The sequence below is a fragment of the Rhinichthys klamathensis genome, unplaced genomic scaffold (genome assembly GCF_029890125.1).
Source record: "Rhinichthys klamathensis goyatoka isolate OS25496 unplaced genomic scaffold, OSU_Roscu_1.1 h1tg000236l_1, whole genome shotgun sequence".
Taxonomy (NCBI): Eukaryota; Metazoa; Chordata; class Actinopteri; order Cypriniformes; family Leuciscidae; genus Rhinichthys; species Rhinichthys klamathensis.
In genome coordinates, this window is record NW_026606759.1 from 764,644 (window position 1) to 792,301 (window position 27,658).

Below are 27,658 nucleotides of genomic sequence, written 5' to 3' on the forward strand. Positions count from 1 at the left end.
TTTGCTGGTAGCCTATGTGTATGTTGTTACTAGGCGACACGTAATTTGAAAATCTATGTCATTGAAAATCTATTTAAATGTGTTTTATAGGGGAAGCGCATCTACAGTTGGTTCGCCCTCGGTTTATATGTGTGTGATATTCCACTCCGCTGTAAAATTCAACGATAAACAAAGGTGCGTATCTCTAGTGTGACGTCACTGTGAGTAGCTATAAACCGGAGATGGTGCTCACTGCAGAACACGAAATCCAGGGTGAGGAGTTGGATCCAGATCCAACTCCTCCCACCTTACATATACCTAAACCTACCCATCTCCGCCCCCTGATCCCTAACCCCACCCCTAATCCTGTGGTGCCCCCCTTGTGGTTGTGAATGGTTGGTGTCCCTGGGCACTGGCCCAAGTGCCCTTATGGATAATCCGGCTCTGAATGTTATCTGACTCTGTCAGCATCAGGGAGTTGAAAGATGAGGCAAAGCCTGTCGTGTTATCGGCCTGGTCTTCAGGGAGCATCAGCTCAGAGAGACACGAAGGCTTCTCCTGCAGGCACCTTCAGCCCAACAGGTGAGATGTGGAACAACGGGTGATTAATTAAATCTTGCACATTAATCTTTGAACATTACTGTTCTTTTGCTCTCTTCCTTCTTCTGGAGGTCTCATTTAAAGTCCCCCTGTGGTGAAAATCAAGGTTTTAATGTTGTTTACAATATGTTTATGTGGTATTTTTAATATGCTTTAAGACAAACCATGTGCAAATTCATGTCAACACCATTACTGCGTATTTTCTCCTTAAAACTGCAGTGAACCAAAGACAGTCTCAAAAACACGGCTTGAAATCGCTGGTGTTACTGACGTCACAAACGACCTTGTAACCAATCAGATCAACGAGTGGATCCTTAATGCTAAGGCCACACCAGAAGTTATTTAAAATCTTATAAGATTTTCAAAATGCGAGAGACCACAAACACAAGGACAAAAAATCCTAGATTTAACAGTTTTTCTCCTATAGTGTGTGGTGTCACACACAAACAGATTTTTAACCATAGTTCCGACTGTGAACATGAGAAATCTCGCTAAATCTCTCGAGACTTCAGAATAAACATAGCAGGAAATAGGCAGGAAAAAAATTGCTATGATTTGGAGTGCTTTTGACAGAACATTGCCACAAATAGACAAGCTGATCCTGCATCTCTGATGTCCATATCCATTTCGCTCTGTGCTGCGCCATGACTGCGGTTGTTATGCTTGTCTTCTGTCAGCTTTCTGATTGGGTATCGTGTCGTTCCACCTGACAATCAACAGATTATATATGCACATACTTGGATTTCCCCCCACACATCAGGATTTCTGATTGTAAATTTCTGATTTCCGATTTCTTTGAATTATTAAATATTAAATTCAGGGACGCACTCCCTCCTAGGGCTGTCCCGATAACTGCAATATTGCAGTACCGCGCTACTGACAGGCCAAACGCAGAGCAATGCAAGTAACCGCAGCAACCGCGATATTCGCATGTTTTCTTTTTTCATAAGGCTAAACCCTTCGTACTATGTGTATTGAATGTTAAATAAGTTAATAATGATAACAAGTAAACAAACATTATTATAGTTTTAGCTTTATATTACAATATTATTAGTAACTGCATGATTCAATTAACTTTATGATTAAAAAACCCTCCAGCGCTACTGAATAAGGTGCTGGCGCCTCCATCTGTAGAACTGCTCTAGTGTTAGTCTGGAGCCCTGTAGAGCTACTCATTTCTTAAATCCAGTTATCAGATAAAATAAGTCTCATTTTCAGGAAGTTGTTGAAAACTGAATCTGTTTCTAATCTGTAGTCAAAGATGTTTCTAATAGTTTGCATTTTATTTTTCTTCATTTTAGAAAAGCCTGCAAAAGACAGGGCTAGGAGAGCAGTCCGTGAGATCTTCAGGAGATTCGGTGCGGTTGTGAAGCAGCCCTTCCTCTGCTGCGACCCGTCCCGGACAGTGTCCAGCACATTACACAACAGCCCAACACTCAGGAGGCGGGGTCTGTCCCGGGTCCCTCCAGGATCATGCTGACGGCTGACACGGATCATACTGTCCCTGAGCTGGTGTGTCTACCAGGCCAGGTGTGTGAGGATCTCCCTTTGCCCGTATGTGTGCCGGTCGGTCAGGCCGGTTCAGTGTCATCTGTGCCAGAAAAGCCTAATGATGAGTCTGCAGATCCAGAAATCGAACTGACTCAAGGTGAGTCGCTATTGCTTTGGTTCACGTTATGTCTGCCCTGTTTAATGGCCTATTTATTGTGACTTTAGGCTGAAATACTCTGAGAACTGAGCCACTGTCACCTTTGGCTTTTGGCTTGCTTAGTTGGGGACATTCATTTAATATTCAACAATATTATTGATCTGCCTGCATTGACACCATTATATGAGAACTGACCTGAGCTGGACGATGACATCACGGTTTTCTCCAGAGCAGTTGTATATATGAAAATGAACCATAACTGAACTTACTTAAGCTGGACTATGATGCAATTTTCTTCTAGAACCAAACTTTGTTTTATTATTTTCATGTTATCACTGTAAAGCTGCTTTGAAACAATCTGTATTGTAAAAAGTGCTATATAAATAAAAGTGACTTGACATCACTTAAAGATACTGCAGATTAGATCAGAACAGACCATCAAAGAAACTTGCAGACTCATGTTCTGTGTGTTGTTCAGGATCTGTCGTGTCTTTGTTTGAAGTGGGTAGTCTGATGACATCAGGAAAATTCAGCAAGGTGTATGAGGGAAACCACATATTCAGCAACTTAATAAAGGTTGCCATTAAGTCCATCCCCAAACACAGGACGTCCCGTTATCTTGATGTTGTAAGTTAGCAAACATAAAGCTGAAATAGACAGACAATGTTCTTCAAATCTTCTAGTTTAAGAGTTACTCATAGCAAACTAACCGCTGTTGTTTTTCTGTCTAGCCTGATGTTTCCAAACCTGTGCTTGAAGAAGTGGTACTGATGCTGCGTTTGGGACAAGCTCCCTCATGCCCCAACATCATCAAATTACACAGCTGGATTGAGGAGGAGGAGGGTGGCTTCGTGCTCATCATGGAGAAACCTGAATGCAAGAGCTTGGAGGATTTCATCATGATGGAAGAGGACATGACTGAAAGACAAGCATGCTGGTTAATGCTTCAGGCAGGCCAAGCGGTCAAACACTGCCATGAACGAGGGGTTTTCCATGGTGATATCCACACGGGGAACTTCCTGGTGTCTCGCTGCAGTCTGGAGCTCAAGCTAATCGACTTCCGCTGTGCTCGTCTCATCAATACTCAAGGCTTTAACAGCAGCGAGTATCAAGGTGAGTTGGCATGTGTTGTTGCCGTAACCACGTTTGGTATCAGCGTCAGAGACCGCCATGTGATCTGCACTCTCTGCCTGGGCCAGGAACACGCAGCGCTCGCTCTCTCGTCGGGAGGCTGCGAGCACTACGATGAACTTCCAATGTCGACCCTGCGGGCTCGACTCGAAGTTTTCAACCCAGAAGCTGTCAATCCGCCCTTCATAGGACCGCGTAAGAAGAAGCGCCGTTTTCAAAGGCCTCCGGAGCCTGTGGCCACCGCAAATTGCTCGTCGGAATTCCTCCCTCGAGCTTCGCTCTCGCCTTCTCCGCCCCCCCCTCTCGGACACGCAGCTGCCGGCTTCGGCCCGCACTGCCGTCGCTTCGGATGATGAGGCGGAAGAACAAGCCACAGGGGACTGCTGCTCCATTCTGGCATCGGACAGTGAGGAGTGGTCGGGTTCGCATCACTCCGCCTCCTCCTCGATCCAGGAATCCGGCCGGACCCGTGCTGGAGTGGACGCTGAGCTGTTGCGCCTTCTCTCTAAGGCTGTCGACAGACTCGGCCCGAGTGGTCACCGTCTAAAGAGCCCGCGCCTAACAGACTCGACGGCTGTTTCCTTCACCACCACCGTCAAGCGCCCGCATCCAGGCCTGCGCCTTTCCTGCCGGAACTCCACACGGAGCTTACAAAATCGTGGAATGCTCCATTCTCCGCGAGGCTCCAATCTCACATCTCCGCGTCGCTCTCCCAGGTGGACGGCGCCGCCGAGAAGGGATACACCTCTATCCCCGTACACCTCTACAGAAGGGATACACAGAAGGGATACACCTCTATCCAGGCCTGCGCCTTTCCTGCCAGAACTCCACACGGAGCTTACAAAATCGTGGAATGCTCCATTCTCCGCGAGGCTCCAATCTCACATCTCCGCATCGCTCTCCCAGGTGGACGGCGCCGCCGAGAAGGGATACACCTCAATCCCCCCCGTGGAAGAGGCGGTCGCAGCGCACCTTTGTCCGCCCACCGCGAGATGGCGCTCAAAGTCTGCTCTCCCATCCAAAGCCTGCAGGACCACGTCTGCCTTTGTCTGCCGCGTGTATGTCGCTGCCGGACAGGCCGCGTGTATGTCGCTGCCGGACAGGCCGCTTCCGCCCTTCACTCGATGGCTGTACTACAGATCCTTCAGGCCGATCTCCTCCGTGAGTGGGATGAGAAAGGCCCGGACCCAGCTGCCGTCACGGACCTGAGAAGTGCGACGGATCTTTCCCTCGTGCTACTAAGTCTGCAGCTCAGGCCTTAGGAAGGTGCATGGCCGCGCTATCCGTCACAGAGAGGCACCTCTGGTTGATGCTTGCTGACATGAGGGAGTCTTAGCGCGCCACGTTTCTCAACGCGCCGCTCTCCCCCTCTGGTCTCTTCGGCCCAGCGGTGAACGGGATTGTCGACCGCTTCTCCGAGGTGCAGAAGACCACGCAGGCCATGAACCTATTCCTGCCACGACGCTCTAGTTCCTCTGCAGGTCGCCCACGTGACCAGCCGCCTGCACAAACCGATTCACAGCGCCCAGCACAGCCTAGCCAGCCCTCGCAACGACGACAGGGCGGCCGCCCTAGGTCGCGCTCGGCCAGCCGTCACCGCTCACGAGCGCTCACGCTTATTAACACACTCCCCGGACGCTGCCCGCGTGTCTCAAAGTTGTCACAAAGCGCTCCCCATCCAAAGCGATCGGGGCGTCATATATGAGTATAAGTCCCGTGCCCGATCACGAGCGCTCACGCTTACTAATAAACACTTCGCCCAGAAGCCGCTCGTGCATCACAAAATGATCACAAAATGCTCCCCATTCATAGCAATCGGGACGTCATCGCGTGCGCCCATACCTCCGGTTCAGTTTCTCAAGCCCACACAGTCCGGCGATCAGAACATGGAGGCCATCCTGCCCCTAGCTACACGTATAAAAGCGTGGGAAGCGATTCCCGGGTTATCACAATGGGTGCTAAGCACAATAAGGCAGGGCTATTCGCTACAGTTCGATCTCGATAACAGTGAATGTGGCAGTAGCACATCTACTCCGCACAGAAATAGCGAAGCTGCTGTGCAAAAGGGCCATAGAACTGGTACCGCCTTCTCTGAGCGAGTCAGGCTTTTACAGCCATTATTTTCTTGTACCGAAGAAGGACGGGACACTCAGACCTATTTTAGATCTGAGACATTTGAACAAAGTTCTTGTGAAAAGACCGTTCAAAACGCTTACGACCAGAAAAATCCTTGCGCACGTTCGCCCGAGGAACTGGTTTATATCTCTCGATCTGAAAGATGCCTATTTTCAGATTCAGATAATACCCCGTCACAGGCCATTCTTGAGATTCGCCTTCGACGGTCGGGTATTAGTGATGCGAGGGTCGGCTTTTTTTACAACCCGCGGGTCCCGTTTTTATGAAATTATTTGGCCCGCCCCAGCCCGCACCGCACCACTTTATCTATTTTTATAACCCGCCCCGCCCCGCACCCGCGACCGTTAAATAGACATAGTACTAGGCATTGTAATGTAAATGAAAACAGCCTTTATTTCAGCCTGAAAGTGCTTGGAAACATCGCCCTGTAAACTGGCAACAACAGACGATTATGAATATGAACCATAAATCAGGTCATATAAACATTTTCAACATTTACAAAGCAGCATTTGTATTCATCTATTAGGCTAAATCATTTTTTATTTCTTAGACCCCCCACAAATATGTCTTGACATGCTGGAAGTGCCCGTTTTGTGGCGCTACTGTTTGTATATTTTTCACACGAGTTGCACTTCAGATAACGTTAGCCGATACTGTTGTCTCCTGCTGCAACTACTTCTGAGAACAGCTCCCAAACATTAGATTTAGTAGCCTGAACTTTTTTTTCTTTTAATCATGTAAATTCCCGACCTCAATTTCTCCCGCACCTCGTCTTCCATCTTCACTTTTATTTCTCCATTGTTGTTGTTGTCGTGGCTGGCGGCGGGAGCTGCGGAGCTGCTTGGCGCGCCGCTTTCATGACGTGTCACGTGACGTCAAAGGTTTGGGAACCTCACGCAACTTACGTTGCTGCGGCATTCGTATTGTAACCTTTTCAAATAACCTAATAAAATATGAAAATAGATATTCCCAAATATTTAATATAGGCTGGAAATTGCAAGCAACATACATGGATAAAAAAAAAAAAAAGAATGACCCGCACCACCCCGCCCCGCAAATAAAGTGACAATTTCTTTACCCGACCCGCGGGTTACCCACGAAGTGTATGGACGCGGCTCTCGCCCCCTTGAGAAATCAGGGCTTGCGTATTATGAACTATCTGGACGATTGGCTGATTCTGGCACAGTCAGAGATAGAACTTTTATCTCACAGAACAGTGCTTATCAATCATCTGGAAAGCCTGGGTCTCACGGTCAACTGGACCAAGAGCTCATTACTGCCCAGTCCTTTCTAGGAATAGAACTGGACTCTGTGGCTATGACGGCTCGTTTATCGACGCAGCGCGCGCGCCGTGTTCGATGCCTGGCCGCGTCTTTCCAGAAGGGCAGCATCGTCCCCTTGAAAAAATTTCAGAGGATGTTGGGTTGTATGGCCTCAGCTGCTGCAGTGCTCCAGCTGGGCTTAATGCGCATACGCCCGCTTCAACGCTGGCTGAACGCTCGAGCGTCTCGCTGAGCTTGGGCCTCTGGCCGCGAACGAATCAGAGTGACTCAGAGCTGCATCACGGCTCTACAGCCCTGGTTAACGGCCGACTGGTATCAGCGGGGAGTGATTATGGGAGCTGTCTCGTATCGGAAGGTCATCTCGACAGATGCGTCCAACTCAGGTTGGGGCGCTCTCTTCGAGGGCAGACCGGTCTTTGGCCTGTGGTCAGACCAAGAGAAGCTCCTTCACATAAACTGTCTGGAAATGATATCGGTCGAGAACGTGCTGAAGCGCTTCCTCCCGTTCATACGGGACCACCATGTTCTAGTCCGTTCGGACAACATGTCTGTGGTGTCCTACGTGAACCGTCAGGGCGGTGTCAGATCCAGGAACTTCTGCGATCTAACAGAACGCCTCATCGTTTGGTCTCAGCACCATCTGCACTCGCTGAAAGCTGCACATGTGTCAGGTTGCCTGAACGACAGCCCAGACAGACTGTCCAGGGACATTATTCCCCCGGGGGAATGGTCCCTGCACTCCCAAACAGTCCAGTTACTATGGCGCCTTTTCGGCAAAGCGGAAGTCGACCTTTTTGCGTCAAAAGACAACGCTCACTGCCCAATGTTCTTTTCGAAGAACGAGGACGCGCTAGCCCAAATCTGGCCCAGCCGCCCGCTGTATGCTTTCCCTCCGGTCTCTCTGTTGCCACAGGTGATCAAGAGGATCAGGGAAGCGCGCCACTCACTGCTCCTTATAGCCCGCAATGGGAGAACCAAATTTAGTTCCCGGAGCTGACGCGGCTGATTCCGGTGAGGGCAGATCTCCTCTCTCAAGCTCGCGGCTCGATCTGGCGTCCCCATCCAGAGCGCTGGTCTCTGCACGCATGGTTGATCAACGGATACCCGTTATCGTGCCAGAAGGAGTGATGAACATGATAACGCAATCTAGAGCTCCCTCTACTAGAAAGCTTTACATGTCTAAATGGTCTGTGTTCTCCAGATGGTGCACCGACAAAAATCTGGACCCATGTACGTGTGGGGTCTCGCGGTTGCTTAGTTTCCTCCAAGAGCTGTTGGATAAGGGGAGGTCCCCCTCCACGCTTAAAGTCTATGTGGCGGCCGTTGCAGCGTTCGCAGAGTCGACGCGCGGCCGATCACTAGGGAGGAACGAGCTTGTCATCCACTTCCTTACAGTAGCCAGGAGGATTAACCCCCCGCACCCCCCGTCGGTTCCTATGTGAGATCTTTCTTTGGTCCTCGAGGCCCTGAAAGCATATCCCTTTGAACCATTAGATTCCGTGAATCTAAAGTACCTATGACTCAAAACCATTTTTCTGACCGCTCTGTCTTCTAGAGAGAACCGAGGTTACGTTAGGTAACCGATACGTTTTATAGTCATCATTTCTCGAATGTCACTAATTAATGAAATTAATTTAGTTTGTATATGAAGAGTTCAGATGCAAAAGCCTCTAAAAGCCATCTGAAATTTTCTTCTAAAATGATCATTTTTATCAAGCTCGTATATTTAAGTTCAATAATTTCACTTGAATGGCAAGAAAAATTACCCATTAATTGTCATTTAAGTGAAATTACTGAATTTAAATATACGAGCTTGATAAAAATGATCATTTTAGAAGAAAATTTCAGATGGCATTTAGAGGCTTTTGCATCTGAACTCTTCATATGTGAATATATGCATGTATATTTGTAAATTATGTTTTTGTCATAATTATATATATTTATATATATATTAGACAAATACATATACCAGTCCTTCCAGAAAAACGCAGTTTTTTTGTGATTGTTGCGGGCAAAAATCCTTGATTATGCGGCCCGTTTTCTTTAAAAATGCGATGGAACATGCGGGATATTTATGCAATTTTATGCGATGAAATTGCGGGAACTTGCAAAAACTGCGGTTTGATGAAAAAGAGAAAAAAAGTGATTCCCCCAACACCCTGTTCTCACTAGGCTACTACCTTAATGTAAAGAGTCATTTCTTATTACTTCCTATGATAAGCAAGCATACTACATCATAGAAAGCTGGGAATATTTAATTTCTCATCTTGTTTTATTTCAGACTGTAACGAGTGGAAATAAGGTGTGGCCCCTTTAGGGCCTGTCTCCTGCGCTCAAGTTCGTTATTTCAAATGTAGGCGCGCGGTATGCGCGCTCATAATGGAAGCGACGCAGTCACAAGCGCGTCCGCGCCGCATCGAGATAAAAACATCTCAACTTTTCAGAATGCCGCAAGCGCACCATAGGTCACGTGACAAGAACCAACCACAGCAACAACAGACGCCTCCGGAGCGCAACTGCCCTAGCGCTATGGGAAAAGGAGAACGCGGCGCGCCTAGCGTTTTCTACGCGTTTTTAGGCGCTATATATGGCTAGCCAAAGTATTCATAAACACCTGGTCAGGCGTCTGATTGCACACTGACCCATCAAAAGCGTGCGTTTCGACAGCCAAACGGGCGCACCTGACGCGCGATTTACCATAAAAGCGCGCGTTCTTAACGCGCTTTGATTCTTTCCGTACATTTTTATATGTGTTTAAGAGATTGAATTGAAATCAAATATTAACATTACTGCCCTAACTATTTCTGAATAGGATGTGTACTTCATAAATATTTGGAATAGTATGGAAATACAAGGTTCAGATCACTAAAAACATATATGGAAATCGAAGAGTCATCGGTGGAGTCTGGATGTCATCTAGTGGAAAAGTTTGGTACTGCGCACAATAAAAATATTTCCTAAAGCTAATTTATTGAGTCATCAACCTAAAATCTGGCCCAGAACTTGTTCAGATATGTAACTTAAAGAAGTTTGTTTTACTTCTTTAATAATCTGAGAAGTGTACCCTGTTAGTTCGCAATTGCATTAAGTAATGTTAACAAATACAACTTTTTATTTTAATAATCAATAGTAAACAAAAGTGAAACATTAGCAAAGATCAATAAATGCTGTAGAAGAGCAGTTCATTATTAGTTCATGTGAACTAATGTAGTTAAATCATGTATGAAGCCTTATTGTAAAGTGTTATTAAATTACAACTGGAACATTTGCGAGATGCGTCTGGAATGAAGGGATTGAAGTCCCCATGAATTCAAAATTGACCATACTTACTTTGTTTGCCTAAATTGATCGTTTTGTGGTGAACAATTCATCCATGCAAGTCAATCCACACAAAAAAATTTTTTGGCTCCGTAATCTTTAATCAAAATCTGAAAATTCCCCTCCCCTCTGCATTAGAGGACCTTCCCTGATCACGTAGGTTTGACCGTTTAGGTGTCTGCTTAACATCCGTAACCACGCCCCTCCAACTGACAGTAGACAGCCAGGCTGCCTGTGTGTTTGCGAGCATTGACAGCGTGTGAAAGGAGAGATGGCGAGGAGGTGCATTTTTGGTTGTGGCACTCACGGGTTAGTGAGTTACACGCAGGTTACTATCATAACGGTTAAGGTTGCAGCAGTAATAGCAAATAAAAATAGTTTTATAATTCCAATTAGTGTTACCATTGGGAACTTGCTCCTGAGCCGCCACGTCCTGGTGACCATTCGAACCCTCCGCATGTAACGGCTCAAACATGTAAGGTCAGATTCCCCCCGTGACGAAATGATCCTCCGTGTGCTCCTGTTCTTCTTCATCTTCCTCATCTTCCTCCTCCTCCTGCTGCAGGAAGGGGACTGCTGGCGGTGTTTCAGGCGGCGAGTAATCCTCAACAACCGATTGTAAACTTGCGTCAAGATCTGCCTCCATTTTTTAATGAAACACCTACTTTTCTAGATCCAATCAGGTGCTGGGTGTAAAAAAAGCCACGCCCACTATTTTGCCTCATTTAGTATTCCGTTTCTCTCAGAAATACGCCACAACACTGTAGAAAAGTCGTTTGCAACTTCCGGTTCACGGTGATTTTAAGGGACTGTCTGAGGTGCTGAAATAAACAACAGTGAACGTAAAACCAAGAGTTGTTTTTCTTTTCTTGTTTCAAAAATACTTCTGAGGCATAAAACACCTGCAGACAGAAACAATCTCATTATGTCAATCTGAGTGAAGAGGCAAAGCAATACAGCAACAAACCTCAGAGAAGAACACAAGAGGTGAGAGAAGTTTGGCATATATAGCCACTGCTATCTGTAGATACAAGCTGATCAACACTGTGGTATATTTGACTGGATCCAACTGAGTGTTCAAAGCTTACAACTACCTTACAAAGTTTAGGCCACAGACATAGCTATATTTATCCACTGTGTCATCCCCCCACGACCAATTCAATGAAAAATTTCATGTTCTCATAGCAAAACTGTCTGTTTTCTTTCTTTCGTCTCGTTGTTTACCTAAATGCTAACTATACTGGATTATAATTAACTCACCAACTAAAATCCTCTCCTCTGTCAAATTTGCCATCAATAATTCCATGTCGTTTTGCTTGGGTTTAATGATCATACAAAAGTCCTAAACCACATAGGACAAAAGCATGACATACTCGATCAAAAAGTGACCCGCTTTCGACGTGCGATTTCGAGAACACCATAGGGAACGAGCACGTTCTTTTCGCCCGTTTGTACACTTCACACACGTTTGCACTGCCTGTTAGGTTTGTCTGTTTACACGGTCATAACGTGCGTTTTATCCTACTTAAAATACACATATTCGACGCCCATTTTTGTTACGATAAACGCACGTCCAAAACGTGCGTTTTCGGTAACCCCAAAATGCACGTCAATAACGTGCGTTTTAAATAGCAGATCACGCGTCGAAGACGCGCGTTTTGATGCAAAAACGGCGCGTTCCTGACGCGTGTTTTCCGTGACCACAAAGCCCAAGCAAAGAACACGCGCTATTATGGTAAATCGCGCGTCAGGTGCGCCCGTTTGGCTGTCGAAACGCACGCTTTTGACGGGTCAGTGTGCAATCAGGCACCTGACCACGCGTTTATGAATACTTTGGCTTGCCATAGCTATATGTGAATGGCGCCTTAAGGGCCTGTTCACATATCGCGTCTTTTGCGCGCTCAAGTTCGTTATTTCAAATGTAGGCGCGCGGTGTGCGCGCTCATAATGTCGCGGTGCTACGCGCTCGTTCTTTCCAAGCGCGTCCGCGCCGCATCAAGATAAAAACATCTCAACTTTTCAGAATGCCGCAAGCGCACCATAAGCGCACCGTAGGTCACGTGACAAGAACCAACCGGAGCGCAACCGCCCTAGCGCTTTGGAAAAAGGAGAATGCAGCGCCCTGTGTTTTCTACGCGTTTTTAGGCGTGATATGTGAATGCAGCCTTAAGATGTTTTTATCTTGATGCGGCGCGGACACGCTTGGAAAAAACCATAGAGGAAAAAACTATGCGCTCCCATGTACCATGCGCCTCGAACACCCCATGTGTGCGGGTAATTTCTGTTTGATGCTACTTCTTTTATCTTATTTTGTTTATTAAGTAACGATGTGGACGGTAGAACGTGTGACAGACAGTTATACGAGTTTGATTTGGGAATAAAGTGCGAGTTGTGAGATGCCAATCGCCTCCGTGAGTCTGTCTGGCCTCTGCAATAACTTCAGCTGTGAGCTATCCCTATTTTTCTTCCCGACACAATGCGTTACAAGACCTTAAAGGGATACTCTACTGGTTTTTCATATTAAACTATGTTATTCCCTTAACTAAGACGAGTTGATACATACCTCTCTTGTCTGAGTGCGTGCACTAAATCGCTGTCTTGCGGCGAAACTTTGTTAGATCTTATCTCAGCCCTGTTCATTCAATACGTGCCCAGAAGAGAAGCGACCAAACACCTCCACGTTTTCCCTATTTAAATACAGTTACTCGAGTAGTGTAACTCAACCTAAGACGGTGACACAAAATAAAACGTTGCGCTTTTCTATGCGTGTAAAATGGATAACTATATTGTATGGCAGAATACCATAGCAAGTGCTTGGGAGCACTTCGACTCGGCGCAGTAATATCATCTCTCGTGAAAAGTCCTCTCCCCCCGCTCCCTCTCCTCCTCCCTCTCATTTCAACGGGAGCGGATTTTTCACGAGAGATGATATTACTGCGCCGAGTCGACGTGCTCCCAAGCACTTGCTATGGTACTCTGCCATACAATATAGTTATCCATTTTAAATGCTTAGAAAAGCGCAACGTTTTATTTTGTGTCACCGTCTTAGGTCGGTGACACAGGTGGTGGACGAGATGAAGTGCAGAAGAGAGGCAGGATGGTAAGGTGCCGACGACGATTCCCTGACGGCACAGATGTAGATGGCCTGGTGGCGCAGACCCAGAGCCGTCCAGCACCGACAGCCCACAGCAGAGTAGACGGAGGGAAGAGACCAGATGGAAGAGGCTGACGGTAGCTGGGGGATGACCGACGGAGACTCGGAGGCAGGATCCATCGGCGCAGACGGAGAGCCGGTGGACTCCAACGACGTCGCTGGACTTGGAGACCCAGGCGACATCGCGGCGACGAGTGCTGGAGATGGAGCCAGAGTGCCCGAGAGCAGAGGCGGAGGTGGATTGAGGGAGAACAGCGGTGACGCTGAAGGGAAGGAGGAGCCCGCTGTAGCCAAAAGGGTGGAGGGATGGAGCGTAGCGGACGGACCGTAAGTCCGCGGCGAAGGCAGAGTGACGACTGACCAAGGGGGAGCCGGCAGGACGAGCGAACCCGCTGCAGCCGATGGTTCGAGGGTCTCTGGTGGAAGTGTAGGTAGGAGGAGCCAAGACAGAGCCGGCAGGTCGACAGGCCGAGATGGAGTGCAGAGGACTGAGGCTGGAGGCGGAGCCACGAGATCCTCACGCCCGAGTGCTGCGGATGGTGAGCTGACCTGCGTCTCGATGTCCGGGAGCCTCCCGAGAGACGATGTAGGGCAGCGAACATCAAGCAGCGGCGGGGCTGGAGGACTGGCTGAGTGTAATAGAGCAGTGGAATCTGACAGGTTGACGACAGGGTAGACACAGTCACTGGAAGGGTCTGAGGATGATGATGGTGCAGATTACGGGTGGGAACCGGTGTCTCCTCAGAAGAATCCTTCAGCCAGTCCTCATAATCCGTGGATTGGGTCCCCTCGTCCGCAGATGTCGTGGGCTCACACCCCTGGTTAGACTCCTGTTGGAGCTCCTCCTCCGGGGCGAGGATCAGCTCTGTCCTCTCTGTCTCGGGCTCTGGCTGACGCGTCGCGGCGGGTGGTAGCTCTCCGTCTGCGGGGGTCTCGCACGAGTACTCCATGGTCGAGGGTGGTAATCCGGGCTCTGGGTCTGGCTGTGTGCTGGATCGGAGCTCGACGCTTTCCAGACACCTGATGACAGCCTCCCTCCAGTTCAAGTTGGAGGTGTCTGGAAGGTCGACGTGTTGATGGAAATTGGCCCCGATCCAGAACAGATTTTTCAGGGTTTCGTCGTCGAGGGGGCTGGTGAGTGCAAGGAAAACAAAATCTCTAGAAAAAGTCAAAAAGTTTTTACTCTTCTGAGCCAGCTGGATAAAGTCTATATTATCCATCTCTTTTTTTTTTTGGGTTCGGTATTCTGTCACGGGGGTGTTCAGGAAGGACAGAAGAAGGAATAAATCCAAAACGAGTTTAATTCTCAAGACAGGCAAACAGGCAAACGGGTGTAACAGCGTGTCAAACACAAACAATACCGAACACTGAACTGAAGACTGGCAGGAACTTAAATACACAATGATGATTAACACAAATGACAGGCAGCTGTGAGGAAGGTGATCAGTGTCCATGGTTACAGATTGGTGGCGGGAAACAAGACTGAGGAACACACGTGACAAATGAAAACAAACTGAAAGTCAAAAAGAAGCCTAATGGTGACAGCTTCTCTTCTGGGCACATATTGAATGAACAGGGCTGAGATAAGATCTAACATATTTTCGCCGCAAGACAGCGATTTAGTGCACGCACTGAGACGAGAGAGGTATGTATCAACTCGTCTTAGTTAAGGGAATAACATAGTTTAATATGAAAAACCAGTAGAGTATCCCTTTAATAAACACATCAAACTTACAAAACATTGATGAGTCAATCAAGTTCAGTAGCTTTACAAAAGGAATATGCTACAACTTCTGTAAATGAATAAATGAAATGTGTAAAAATGAATAAAGTGTGCTCCTGTTTTACAGCTTTTCGATGATGTTTACGTCGCGTAATTACGTCACTTCATAACGTTCCCATGGCAACAGGGGGAAATGGCTGCTCTTGTGTGAAGCAAACGCAACATTTTTCAACTTTCTGCTAGGAATATATGTGACTTTTTTGCAACGAATATGCGAGGATTATGAAATCATGCAAGCCCCGCATATTTTGCACGGAAATCGGCAATTTATGCGGTGAAAGTGCGGCGTATTTGAAAAAATGCGGCCTCCGCATGAATATGCGGACTTTGGTTGATTATGCACTAAACACATAATCACGTTTTTCTGGAGGGACTGATATACAAATATACGTTCACCTTCCTTCCTCCTCTCCCCAGTGGACTGTTTTGTTCTGGTATAAGTACTCCCTGGGTAAAGCTACAGTTCCCTTTCGAACGGTCACTTTGTATTGCGTAACTATACGCAGTGGGAAAACTCCTTTTTCTCGATTTACTGAAACCTATATGTAAAACGCATTTGCAGCTGCACAGCTAGCCCATTGAGCGTCTGGCTCGCTCATAGGCTGTGCTGCAGCAACTGCACATCCAATGGCGCGGGCGCCTCTGACGTGTGACCAATGAGACCACTCTACGTCATTATCAGAGCCCATCAAGGGGCGTGGCCTCAGCCTATATTAGTCCCCGAATTCGCCATTATAGCAGAATTTACTCCTTCAGCGACAACTGCATGTCTCTGACTGTTTTACTAAGCCTTCGCCGTTTGAACAAGCCCTTCAGCCTGAGCGAGCATAATCTCAGCAGAATACGCCTTCTCAGCCGTTTTCTCCTGACGCCGTCTCACCTGTGGCTATCCGACGACGATGCTATATCCTTTCTATTGCATATTCTGTGTTTGTCTGTACAATTACATCATGCGCTCGCGGCTAGCTCTCCCTCTGGATGGCAAACTGCCTCGAGCACTCCCACGTTTTCTTCCCTCGCTGAGTCTCGACGGAAGAAGCGTGCGGGTAGATGTTCGCACGGCTAGCTCTCTTTACAACACGAGAGCTACCCCGCTCTAAAAATATACCATGCGCTCGCGGCTAGCTCTCCCTCTGGACGCCAAACCACCTCGCGCGCTCCCACGTTTTCTTCCCTCGTCGAGCCTCGACGGAAGAAGCGTGCGGGTAGATGTTCGCGCGGCTAGCTCTCTTTACAACACAAGAGAGCTACCCAAACCGCCTATATTAGTCCCCTATTCGCCATTATAGCACAATTTACTCCTTCAGCGACAACTGCATGTCTCTGACTGTTTTACTACGCCTTCGCCGTTTGAACAAGCCTTTCAGCCTGAGCGAGGATAATCTCAGCAGTCTACGCCTTCTCAGCCGTTTTCTCCTGACGCCGTCTCACCTGTGGCTATCCGGCGACGACGCTATATCCTTTCTATTGCATATTCTGTGTTTGTCTGTACAATTACATCATGTGCACAAATCACAATGTAAGGGTATTAGGTCCCCCTGTGTTAGGCGGCCCATCCCAGACAAAAGACTTCCCACAGCTCCCTGTTCAGGCGGCTGGGGTTTTTATTATTGTAAACAGGCCAGCAACAGTGAGCTGTTTATTGTAAACAGGCCAGCAACAGTGAGCTTTACAAACAAACGCCGTTTTCACGGCGAACCAAATAAAGTACAAAATGAGTATGTTTCAAAAAGAGCATGTTTCACAAGCACAACACATGGGTTCACGATCCCCCTTCACTAGGCGGCCCCTCCCCTGTTGTAACACTGACTCCTCCACACGCAAATGCCTGTACAGTCAGTCAAACACTCAATGTATGCACAAATCACATTATAAGGGTATCAGGTCCCCCTTTGTTAGGCGGCCCGTCCCAATCAGTGTGTCAGTCCCTAGCCACATGGGTTCTAGCCTGGCAAGCCATCCCCGAAGTGTCGAGTTGGGTCATAAACACTATAAAGTGAGGCTACTCGCTCCAATTTGCTCGCAGACCCCCAATGTTTCAGGTGGTTATCGAGACCTCGGTGAGAAGCGAAGTGCAGAATTTATTGGCAAAAGGGGCGATAGAATTAGTCCCCCCTGCGCTAAAACAGGCGGGTTTTCACAGCCGTTATTTTCTAATTCCGAAAAGAGACGGCGGCCTCAGACCCATACTAGATTTGAGGCATTTGAACAAGGCTCTCATGAGACGGCCCTTCAAAATGTTAACTGTCAAACATATCCTCGCGCAAATTGCTTTGTCACAATGGATCTGAAAGATGCTTACTTTCACATTCCAATGTGTGCTGGTTGAGGAGAGAAACCCTGATATGATTGTAAAGTGCTTTGGCTGTATAGTAGTACATATGAAAGCGCTATATAAATGCCTAAAAAAATAAGTAAATAAATAAACCCTCATCACAGGCCATTCTTGAGATTCGCCTTTGAGGGACAGGCCTATCAGCACACAGTTCTGCCGTTCGATCTGTCTTTGGCACCCCGCACATTCACGAAGTGTGTGGATGCAGCACTCTCTCCTCTGAGACAGAGAGGAGTGCGCGTGCTGAATTATCTCGACGACTGGCTGGTGCTGGCGCAGTCGAGAGTCGAGCTACTAGCTCACAGGGATTTGATTCTCGGCCATTTAAAATGCCTGGGTTTCACAATCAATGTTTCGAAGAGCAAACTGTCCCCCAGCCAGAGTGCGATCTTTCTGAGCATAGTTCTAGACTTGCTAGTTCTAGAGGTGCAGCCTCGTTCACAGCGCGCGAGCGCGGGCCCTTGAAGAAATTTCAGAAACTGCTAGGTCTAATGGCAGCAGCATCGCCAGTACTCTGCATGGGATTACTGCGCATGCGCCCGCTGCAGCACTGGCTGAAACGCCGTGTGCCAACCCATGCATGGCAGTCAGGCAGCGCAGGCTGAAGGCTCATGGTGAATCACGGTTGTTTAAGGACCCTGATTCCCTGGCGGGCTCAGAACTGGTACCAAGAGGGTGTGACAATGGGGACAATTTCCAGGAGGAAAGTGGTCTTTACAGACGTGTCCAACCTGGGTTGGGGAGCGCTACACGAGGGCGCGCCTGCATCCGGCCTCTGGTCGAGCACGGAGCAGAGCTTACACATCAACTGTCTGGAAATGAAAGTTAGTTTGGCCCTGAAGACATTTCTGTCGCACCTCAGGGGTCATCACGTCTTAGTCCGCACGGACAACATGTCAGTAGTGGCCTACATAAATCGCCAGGGGGCGTCAGGTCAGGCGACCTGCATGCTTTTGCGAGAGATCTCCTCTAATGGGCACAGAACAATCTGAGCTCTTTGAGAGCTGCGCATATCCCGGGCGTCCAGAATTTGGTTGCGAATTTGGATGCTCTCACAGGGCAACACTCCCCTCGGCGAGTGGTCCCTGAACCCACAGACGGTCAGTCTGATATGGAAGGTGTTTGGCAGAGCTGAAATCGACCTGTTCGCCTCGAAAAACAACACCCACTGCAAAATGTTCTTCTCGAAGGACATGGACGCGTCGGCCCATGTCTGGCCCAACCGTCCCCTGTATGCTTTTCCCCCGTGTTGGAGAGGAAAGTTCACTGCTGGCCTCTAGTTCTACTTGTTAGCAGTATACACTCCTGGGTGTCGGTCAGGACACAAAGAATGAGGAGTGCTTCTTTCCAAAGTGTATTGAATATTAGACTAAAATAACAAAAGACATTACATTAGTAGAAGTATAAAGGTGTACATTAACAGATGAATCAGTCCCATCTATATACAGAATACTAACATATTCAGTAACACCTCTAAATAACAGTTAAAGCTCAAAATATGGATAGGATGGGCAATGGAAGACAATATAAACTATTAGTTTTGTCACAAAAATGACTTGGGCATTAATATATATTATTAATGAATCCAGATGCATAAACAAATAACCTAAATTCCCAAATTGGAGTAATCAAAGGGAAGTAATACTTGATAATACTTCTACAGAATAATTAGTTAACATATTACAGACATATACAACGTAAACTGTCACATTTGACTATATTTAGCAGAAATCACGTTACACATCTGGTTTATCTGTCAAACGATCGCACATGAATCGGTACATGTCCGGGCATGCACATGTAAATGGACAAGGTTCAATAATACACTTAAAACATGGTGAAAACATCAAAATCAGAGAAAACTTACTTTATGGTCATGTACTAATACTTTAACGCCAAACGAACATCGGAAATAACAGGCACGAAGAAACTTCTAGGTGCGCAGCTGCCGTTCTCTCCGTAATCTATATTGACGCAGCAAAACAAAACAATAATGCCTCCTACTGGAAGCAACGGGTATCGCACTCTAAAATAACCATCAAAATAAAAGTCCCACAATAGAAGTCTTCTTTCGATGAGAGCCTTTTATACACCCCGTCTCGATGATTCCACAAGTCATCAAACGGGTCAGAGAGAGCGAGTGCCAAGTCCTTCTGGTGGCTCCTCTCTGGAAATCCAGACCGTGGTTTCCGGAGCTGGTTCAGTGATCGGACACACTGAGGAAAATGAGGAAAATGTCCCGATGAGGAAAGACCTCCTCACACAGGCGAAGGGAACGATGTGGCATCCACGGCCCGATCTATGGGCCCTCCATGTGTGGCCCCTTAACGGATATCCAGGGACCTTCCTGTGAAGGTGTTGAACCTTCACAGGAACTATATCTGAAGCTAGGGCCCCGTCGACTCGGCGCCTCTATGCTTCGAAATGGGCGGGTTTTTTCTATCTGGTGCTCGAAAAACCATATAGACCCAGAGTCATGTGAAATATCAGTGGTTCTCTCATTCCTACAGGAGCTGTTGGACGCGGGCCACTCCCCGTCCATGCTCAAAGTGTATGTGGCAGCCATTGCAACACACCATGTTCTGGTGGCTGGCCAATCACCGGGAAGAAACGACCTGGTCGTGAGATTTCTGAAGGGTGCTAGTAGGATAAACCCCTCCAGACCTCCCTCTGTGCCACCATTGGACCTCTCCACAGTCCTGGGGGGCTTTGAGGGGACCACCTTTTGAATCGCTCCAGTCGGTTGATCTTAAACCTCTTTCGCTGAAGACCGCTCTCCTGTTGGCATTGGCATCTATCAAGCAAGTGGGGGATCTGCAGGCTCTCTCTATGAGCCCGGCATGTCTGGAGTTTGCTCAGGATAACTCTAAGGTCATCCTCAAGCCCAGGCATGGGTATGTGCCCAAAGTGCTCTCAACACCGTTCAGAGCTCAGGTGGTGATGTTATTGGCTCTTCCCCCTTCTACAGAGGATGGGGAGGTTAATCTTCTCTGCCCTGTTAGGGCACAGAGAATTTATCTGGAGCGTTCTGCGTCGTTTAGACAATCAGAACAGTTCAGAACAATTAATTCTTATCATTTTGAGGTCACTTCAGGCCTCCTGAAGTGTGATGTTTCTGACCACTTTCCTGTTTTTCAGTTTATCCAATCCCGCCAACTAATGTCTAGCTATCCTAAGAATGGGTCAAATAAATATCGTAATTTCTCTAGAAATAACATTGATAATTTTAAGTCTGCCATTGGCAATATCATATGGGAGGAGGTACTTGTGTCACAAGACGTTAACAGTGCATATAGTTTATTCTTAAAGTCTTTTAATAAGGCCTTGGACTTATCATTTCCGTTGATGAGCTCAACATCTAGAAATAAATACTCTAAGGGGAAGCCGTGGATATCTGATGAACTAAAAAAGCTTTCCCGGAAAAAAAAAAACTTTATAGGAGGTCTATTCTTAATCCTTCTTCAATTAATGTTGAAACTTATAAGAAATGTAAAAACCATTTTACATTTTTAGTAAGAAAAGCAAAGAAAATATATTATTCAAATCAATTTGCACAAGCTTCTAAAAATATTAAGACAACATGGCACCTCATTAATCATTTATTGAATCACACTAAATCCTCATTTACAGCCCCTGTAGTAATGAACAGTGAGAAGGGGGTTCTCTCTAACCCTGTTGATATTGCTAATGGCTTTAATGATTTCTTTATATTGGTTGGTTCTGATCTAGCATCTAACATTAATGATTCGGATATACATCCATGTTCTTTAATCAAAGGTCAATATCCTCCATTTTATAATTTTGACCCACCAACTGTTCAAGAGGTTCGGAATATTACTTTATCACTCCAAGGAATTTGGTAATTATAGGCCAATATCAATTCTCCCGTGTATATCGAAAATCTTAGAAAGACTTGTCTATTCGAGATTATTTAATCACTTGGATGCCAATAATATTTTATACAAACATCAATATGGTTTTCGGAAGCGACACTCTACTGAGCATGCCCTTATTCAACTTGTGAACTACATTTCTTCAGCTCATGATAATAAAAAAATTGCTTTTGGAGTCTTCCTGGACTTGAGTAAGGCATTTGATACGGTCAGTCACAATATTTTGATTGCCAAACTTAGTAGATACGGAGTGGAGGATGTTGCCTTGAGATGGTTTAGAAGCTACTTAGCTAATAGAGAGCAATATGTTTACCTGGAAGGTTATACCTCAATGAAGTCACAAATTATGATTGGGGTCCCTCAAGGATCAATTTTGGGGCCTCTTTTATTTTTAATTTATATTAATGATATGGCTACGACTTGTACCAAACTCCTCCCAGTACTATTCGCAGATTATACAAATCTCGTAGCTTCTCACCAAGACTTCAATATTTTAATAAAAACGGTCAATGAGGAAAGTGGTCTTAAGTGGTCAAACCATATCAACTTCGTATCTAAGAGGTAAGCTAAAATGTTGGGAATATTGAGGAGGGTTTGTCCTTTAGTTCATTCTTCAGCATTTTTAACCTTATATTATAGTTTTTTGTTTCCATTCATTCATTATTGCAATATTGTCTGGGCAGCTACCTATCCTACCTACAGGGCCGTATTAAGACAGTGTGGTGCCCCTGGGCACTATACCTCAAAAGGCCCCCTATATTCAAATGTGTCAATTAAAAATGTACATAAATTAATTGACAGCGTCAATTCATGTTTGCCCAAAAATAATAATAAATCTATCAGGTTTCTTACCTCTACAGGCATGAAAAGGGGTCAGGGGTGAAAAAGGTGAGAAGGATATTACCCCTCTAGGGGGGTCCGGGGGCATGCCCCCCCGGAAGAAATTTTTTAAATATTCCATATTTTATAGCATCAATCTGATGCATTTTGAGATGCATTTTTTTTTGCCAACCTGGGGAGAGTTGGAGAAACTTAACTTCAGCCATGAGTCAAAAATATTATGGCCTCCGTAGCGTTAGCTAATAATTTCCCACCAGAGCTTTAGCTAGCTGGCTAATGTTGCGTTCTCTCCTGCTCTGTTCAACTCAATTCATCAAGCTGTAGCTAACGTTAGCTAAGCCTATGTCAACAGAGCTCCTGGGTAACTTAGATATAGCCTACCAGAAAATATTAGGGATGTCCCGATACCATTTCTTCTGAACCGATCCAATCCGATACCAAAAATTCTTAGTATTGAATTATACCGATCCGATACCAGCGCAGTTAAAAAAAAAAAAAATCAAGTAGAATTTCTATAACTCTGTGTGTTGAACTGATAATCACTATTTTCTGTTAAACATAATCTACTTAATACAGACAACTTCATTATAAAGAAAAACAACAAATAAAAAAAAATATGATCATAACCTATGACAAAAATTCTATTATATAAACTAGATTAGTGGGTAACTCAGCAGTAAAATTTAGTCTAGAAAAATCACAAGTGCACAATAATTGTATAAAATCGAACATTTAGTGAAAAAAAAAACCTTATTTAGTGAGGAACAAATAAGAGACAATAAGTGTAGCACTAAATCTGGTAAAACGTTTTCATGTATTAAGTTTAGCAGAACTGCTCCTTCCTTGATTTTGCGCAAGGAAAGGTGTCAACTACATCCCCAAAGTCCATTTCTTTGTTACCGTCTCCACAGTTAGCTCCGGCTTCGTCAGACTCAGCGCTGCTAGTGATAGCAATTCCCGTGATGTTCTCACAAAAAATCTTTCGATACCTGGAACATTGTGAATTGTAGCTACGTCTAGCGTCCTTGTCTTTCTTTAACTTTCTTTTTGCAAAACCACTCAATTGACGTCTGTCCAGTTTTGATTTTAATTCATTTTTTTGTAGCCGTTAAAAAAATGACACATTTGCACGTATTTGTTGTGGACCAACGCAACTCTGACAGATTGGGGAGGGGGGAGTGATAGTGGTCATGTAATCTTTATTTATTTATAATTTATTATTAAATCATTATTGTTATTATTATTGTTAAATTAGTGTTCATAAACGATTTATTTATGGTCTGTCAAGAATTTCAAGTTAATAATATAACAATTTACGAAAAATATTTTTAAAGCTTGACTCATGTGGTGCCCCCCTAGTGGTTGTGAATGGTTGGTGCCCCTGGGCACTGGCCCAAGTGCCCTTATGGATAATCCGGCTCTGCCTACCTACCTGAAAAAATTAATAGTCATACAGAAGAAATATCTCAGATTTATTTCTCATTCTAATAGATATGCACCCTCGGCACCCCTTTATAATACATTTAAAGTTCTCCCTATTGATAAGGTAAATATTTATCAAACATGTTTACTTATGCATAAGTTTATATATAGGAAACAAGATCTACCAGACTCTTTTCAGAGTTTGTTTATCCCTATTTCACATGTACAGAGACTACTATTGCTAGCCTGACGCCTTTATGTAGTTTTTTCTAGGTATTGTTTGCTTGTATTGAATTGCTTTGTATCGTTTGTTGTTTGTTTTTTTATTGTGAATTTTGTTTATTCTTCTTTTTTGATGTTTAGTCTGCATGTCTCATGAGTTAATAGGAGCAGGAGTGGAACTCTGTACAAGCCTAGAGTGGCTTCATTCCCTCCTTGCATTGTTCTGTACTTGTACTAAACGTGCTAAACAAATAAACTAAACTAAACAGCTTTTTGTCTGCTTTGGTGGTCGATCCAAAGGGGATTCAGTCACTAAGCAAAGACTGTCTAAATGGATAGTGGACACTATTGTGATGGCTTATACCTCAGTGGGTCAGGTTTGCCCTATAGATATTCAGGGTTCGACCAGAGGCATCGCCTCGTCATGGGCTTGGTCATTTGGCTGTCCCATTCAGGATATTTGTGATGCGGCCGGTCTATAATATGGAGGTGCCTTCCATACAGGCGAAGGTTCTTTCGGTATGATTAGGGCCCGACTGTGTCCGGTCCTGTCATTAATATTACTGTGCACAATCACATTCACATATATATATACGAGACACGCTTTGGCCGGTTATATTTTCACATACATATAAAACCCGCTTTGGCTGGTTGTATTGTCATATACTATTAGCCCTGACAGTGTCTGGGTTTATTGGTGTAATATGTTGGTGATTACTGACTCAGATGTATTATTTTAGATCTGACGGTGTCTGGTCTGATGAATACATGTTAGGATTATGGCTTCTTCTGTATGCTCAGGGGTCCTGAGCTGCAGTGGCAACCAGTTACTCGGTGCGGCGTTTTGCATAGCGTTCCCACTGCGTATAGCTACGCAATACGAAGTGACCGTTCGAAAGGGAACTACTTGGTTACTCACGTAACCTCAGTTCCCTGAGTTAGGGAACAAAGTATTGCGTAGCCGGCCGCACTGTACTAACTGGCTAGTTGTCGCCTCATTCGTATAAACCTGCTATAATGGCGAATTCGGGGACTAATATAGGCTGAGGCCACGCCCCTTGACGGGCTATGACGTGTAATGACGTAGAGTGGTCTCATTGGTCGCAATGAGAGGCGCCCGCGCCATTGGATGTGCAGTTGCTGCAGCACAGCCTATGAGCGAGCCAGACGCTCAATGGGCTGGCTGTGCAGCTGCAAATGCGTTTTACATATAGGTTTCAGTAAATTGAGAAAAAGAAGTTTTCCCACTGCGTACAGCTACGCAATACTTTGTTCCCTAACTCAGGGAACTGAGGTTATGTGAGTAACCAAGTAGTTACGTCTACAGTCAGCTTAAGATCCTTTCCATCTACACTGGTTATATCTCTTAAGCCTAGTAGTGAATGTTTTATGAGCGGTAGGATAATCATATTCATCCGCACAGTCACGCAGAGCCAAAGCAAAACCAAAACAATGTTCTTCCCCAAAATGCATGCAGTTTTGTTTTTTAACCACTAGAGGGCCAAAAGTTACGTTCATTCATTAACCATTTCAGTTGTATCTGACTCTTTTGTGTTGCAAAATAAGGTGGATAAGCACCGATATGGGTGGTATTTAAAAAGATATTTTCCAAAAGGCAAGGTCATTTTTATTTTATATTATATTTGATGAATTTGAATTCCATTTCTGGGGATATATTTGGCAGGTTATATCCAGCATGGTGTGTTTTGAAACCAGCGAAAATTGCAGGTTAGTATAGAGCCGGTACTATTCAGGATATATATATATATATATATTTTTTTTAATGATTAACCCTTTCACTGCAAACAAGCAGAGACCGTCTTCAAAATGCGTGCAGCACTTCATTCACAATTGAGGCAGGTTGAGCTGTTGTATGAGGTCAGCGACAGTTTGAGGATCCGCTGGAGTTACGAGGTTCAGTCACAAGCTCTTAGTATAAAGTTCAATATAAGCTCTGGTATAAAGTATAGGCAAACAAAACCCTGTTATTAACTTTTCTTTTTCTAATCAAACCATTTTCAGAACAATAATGTTACAGAATGAACCCATGAACAGAAACGTTAAAATACTAATTCTGCTCGGAGTGAACAGATTGTTGACATTGTAGACCAAACTGAAGACATTATTGGAAAAAAGCACCTAAAGTCAAAAGAAATACAGCAACTACTGAAGTGTTCATCAAGGTTCTTCTTGACAAATTTAGAAGGAGTATGCTAAGTCCAATGAGTTAAATCAAACTGAATTAGGTAACATAAAATAAAAAATGTAATTAAACACTTAGTGCAGTTTTTTTTTGTTTGTTTGTATTAAGTTAGGTTTAATAAGCAAGTGAAGACTAAAGACTGAATACATTGAGTTCCCGATAACAAATACTGTCCCTCAGTCAGACTGTTTCTACAGCAGCTTGAGTGTGTATGCTAACAGCGTTTACCTGCTCTATGCTACCAGCGTTTACCTGCGAGTACATCCGGTTGTGCCACTGCCTTTGGCGAGACAACACCGTGCCAATCTGGAACATGCCATGTGTAGCCGGTAGCATTCCCACATCCAGCTGCAGAAACTTCTCTGGATGATTGTTGTTCGGCAGGACGGCTATGTCCATTTTTTGACTTGTGTAAGGCTGAAATGAGCCTTACTGAGTTTGATCTCAGTGTGAGTGTGTAATTATTCATGATGTAACTCTATCTGAGCCCATGTGATACCACTATCCTGCTGGTGAAGGGCTAGTTCCACACCTTCTGACACACCTACAGTACATGCCAGTAGCATGTTACGCAATGACCTCATCCCTCCAACATGGAGGGACATTTGTTATATACATTTCCACATGCATATATGACCGTACATTCATATGGTTTGTTTTGTGGAATAATATAAAATAGCACTTACATTTCAAGTACTATCTACCCTTTACTTTGTGGTCCTATCAAACAAACCATTGTCTTTAAAACTCACTTCACTTGTATTCATGAGTATAGGGCCAGATTTAGATTTAAAGTGACATGAAACTCCTCAGATATAAAAAAAAGGTGTGGAACAGTGGGAGTGTAGAGGGTGGGAAGAGGGGAGACAACAACCAATAACACAGACATGTAACGAGCACTAAAATCTCTGAACTGACACATACTTACTTTACTTACTTCATACTTACTTCAAATTCACAAACAAATTCATGTGCATGTTGTAAATTAGGCATTTTTCAGATTTTAGGCAGATTTTTCGAGAGAAGTTCTCCTCTGCGTGCATATAATAATAATAATAATTCTTATTTCTAACGCGCTTTTCTTAGACTCAAAGCGCTACAATACACAAATCTTAAAGCAGTCCAATGTTGGAGAGTCTCTAATTCCCGATGGTAGAGCATTCCATAGACGTGCTGAGACCGAAAATGCTCGACTACCCATTGACTTTAATTTATATAGAGGCTGCTAAAGGATGCATGACCTAGAAGAGCGCAGAGAGCGAGCTGGAGTGTGAGAGGTAACTAAACTGCAGAAATAGGCAGGGGCCGTCCCATGGATAGCTTTATACGTTAAAACCAGTGTTTTGAATTCGAAATGTGCTTGTATAGGCAGCCAGTGCCAGTCATGGAGTACAGGGGAAATATGTTGTCGAGCAGTTGTATGCGTCAATAGCCGGGCGGCTGAATTTTTTATATATTGTAATTTTTTGATGGATCGATTTGGGAGACCAGCATAGAGTGCATTGCAATAATCAAGCTTCAACGTAATAAAGGCGTGAATAAGCCTTTCTGCATATCGGAGCGATAGAAAAGATCGTAGTCTAACGATATTTCTAAGATGGAAAAATGCAGTTTTTGATATCATTTTAATATGGGCATCGAACATCAGTTCTGGGTCAAAGATAACGCCAAGATTGCGCACTTTAGAGGACGGAGTAACAAAGTCATGGCC

At 45.1% G+C, this 27,658-nt stretch overlaps 1 protein-coding gene across 1 annotated transcript in view; it reads right to left on the minus strand.

The window, feature by feature from the left end:
* The window catches only part of LOC130099795 (major intrinsically disordered NOTCH2-binding receptor 1-like), a 46,516-nt gene extending 20,121 nt beyond the window's left edge, over positions 1-26,395 (minus strand). The window contains exon 1 of the mRNA XM_056265601.1: positions 26,200-26,395. Within this exon, the coding sequence (XP_056121576.1) occupies positions 26,200-26,346 (147 nt within the window). The 5' untranslated portion in view covers positions 26,347-26,395. The remainder of the gene's footprint in view (positions 1-26,199) is intronic.
* Positions 26,396-27,658: the final 1,263 nt, after the last annotated feature.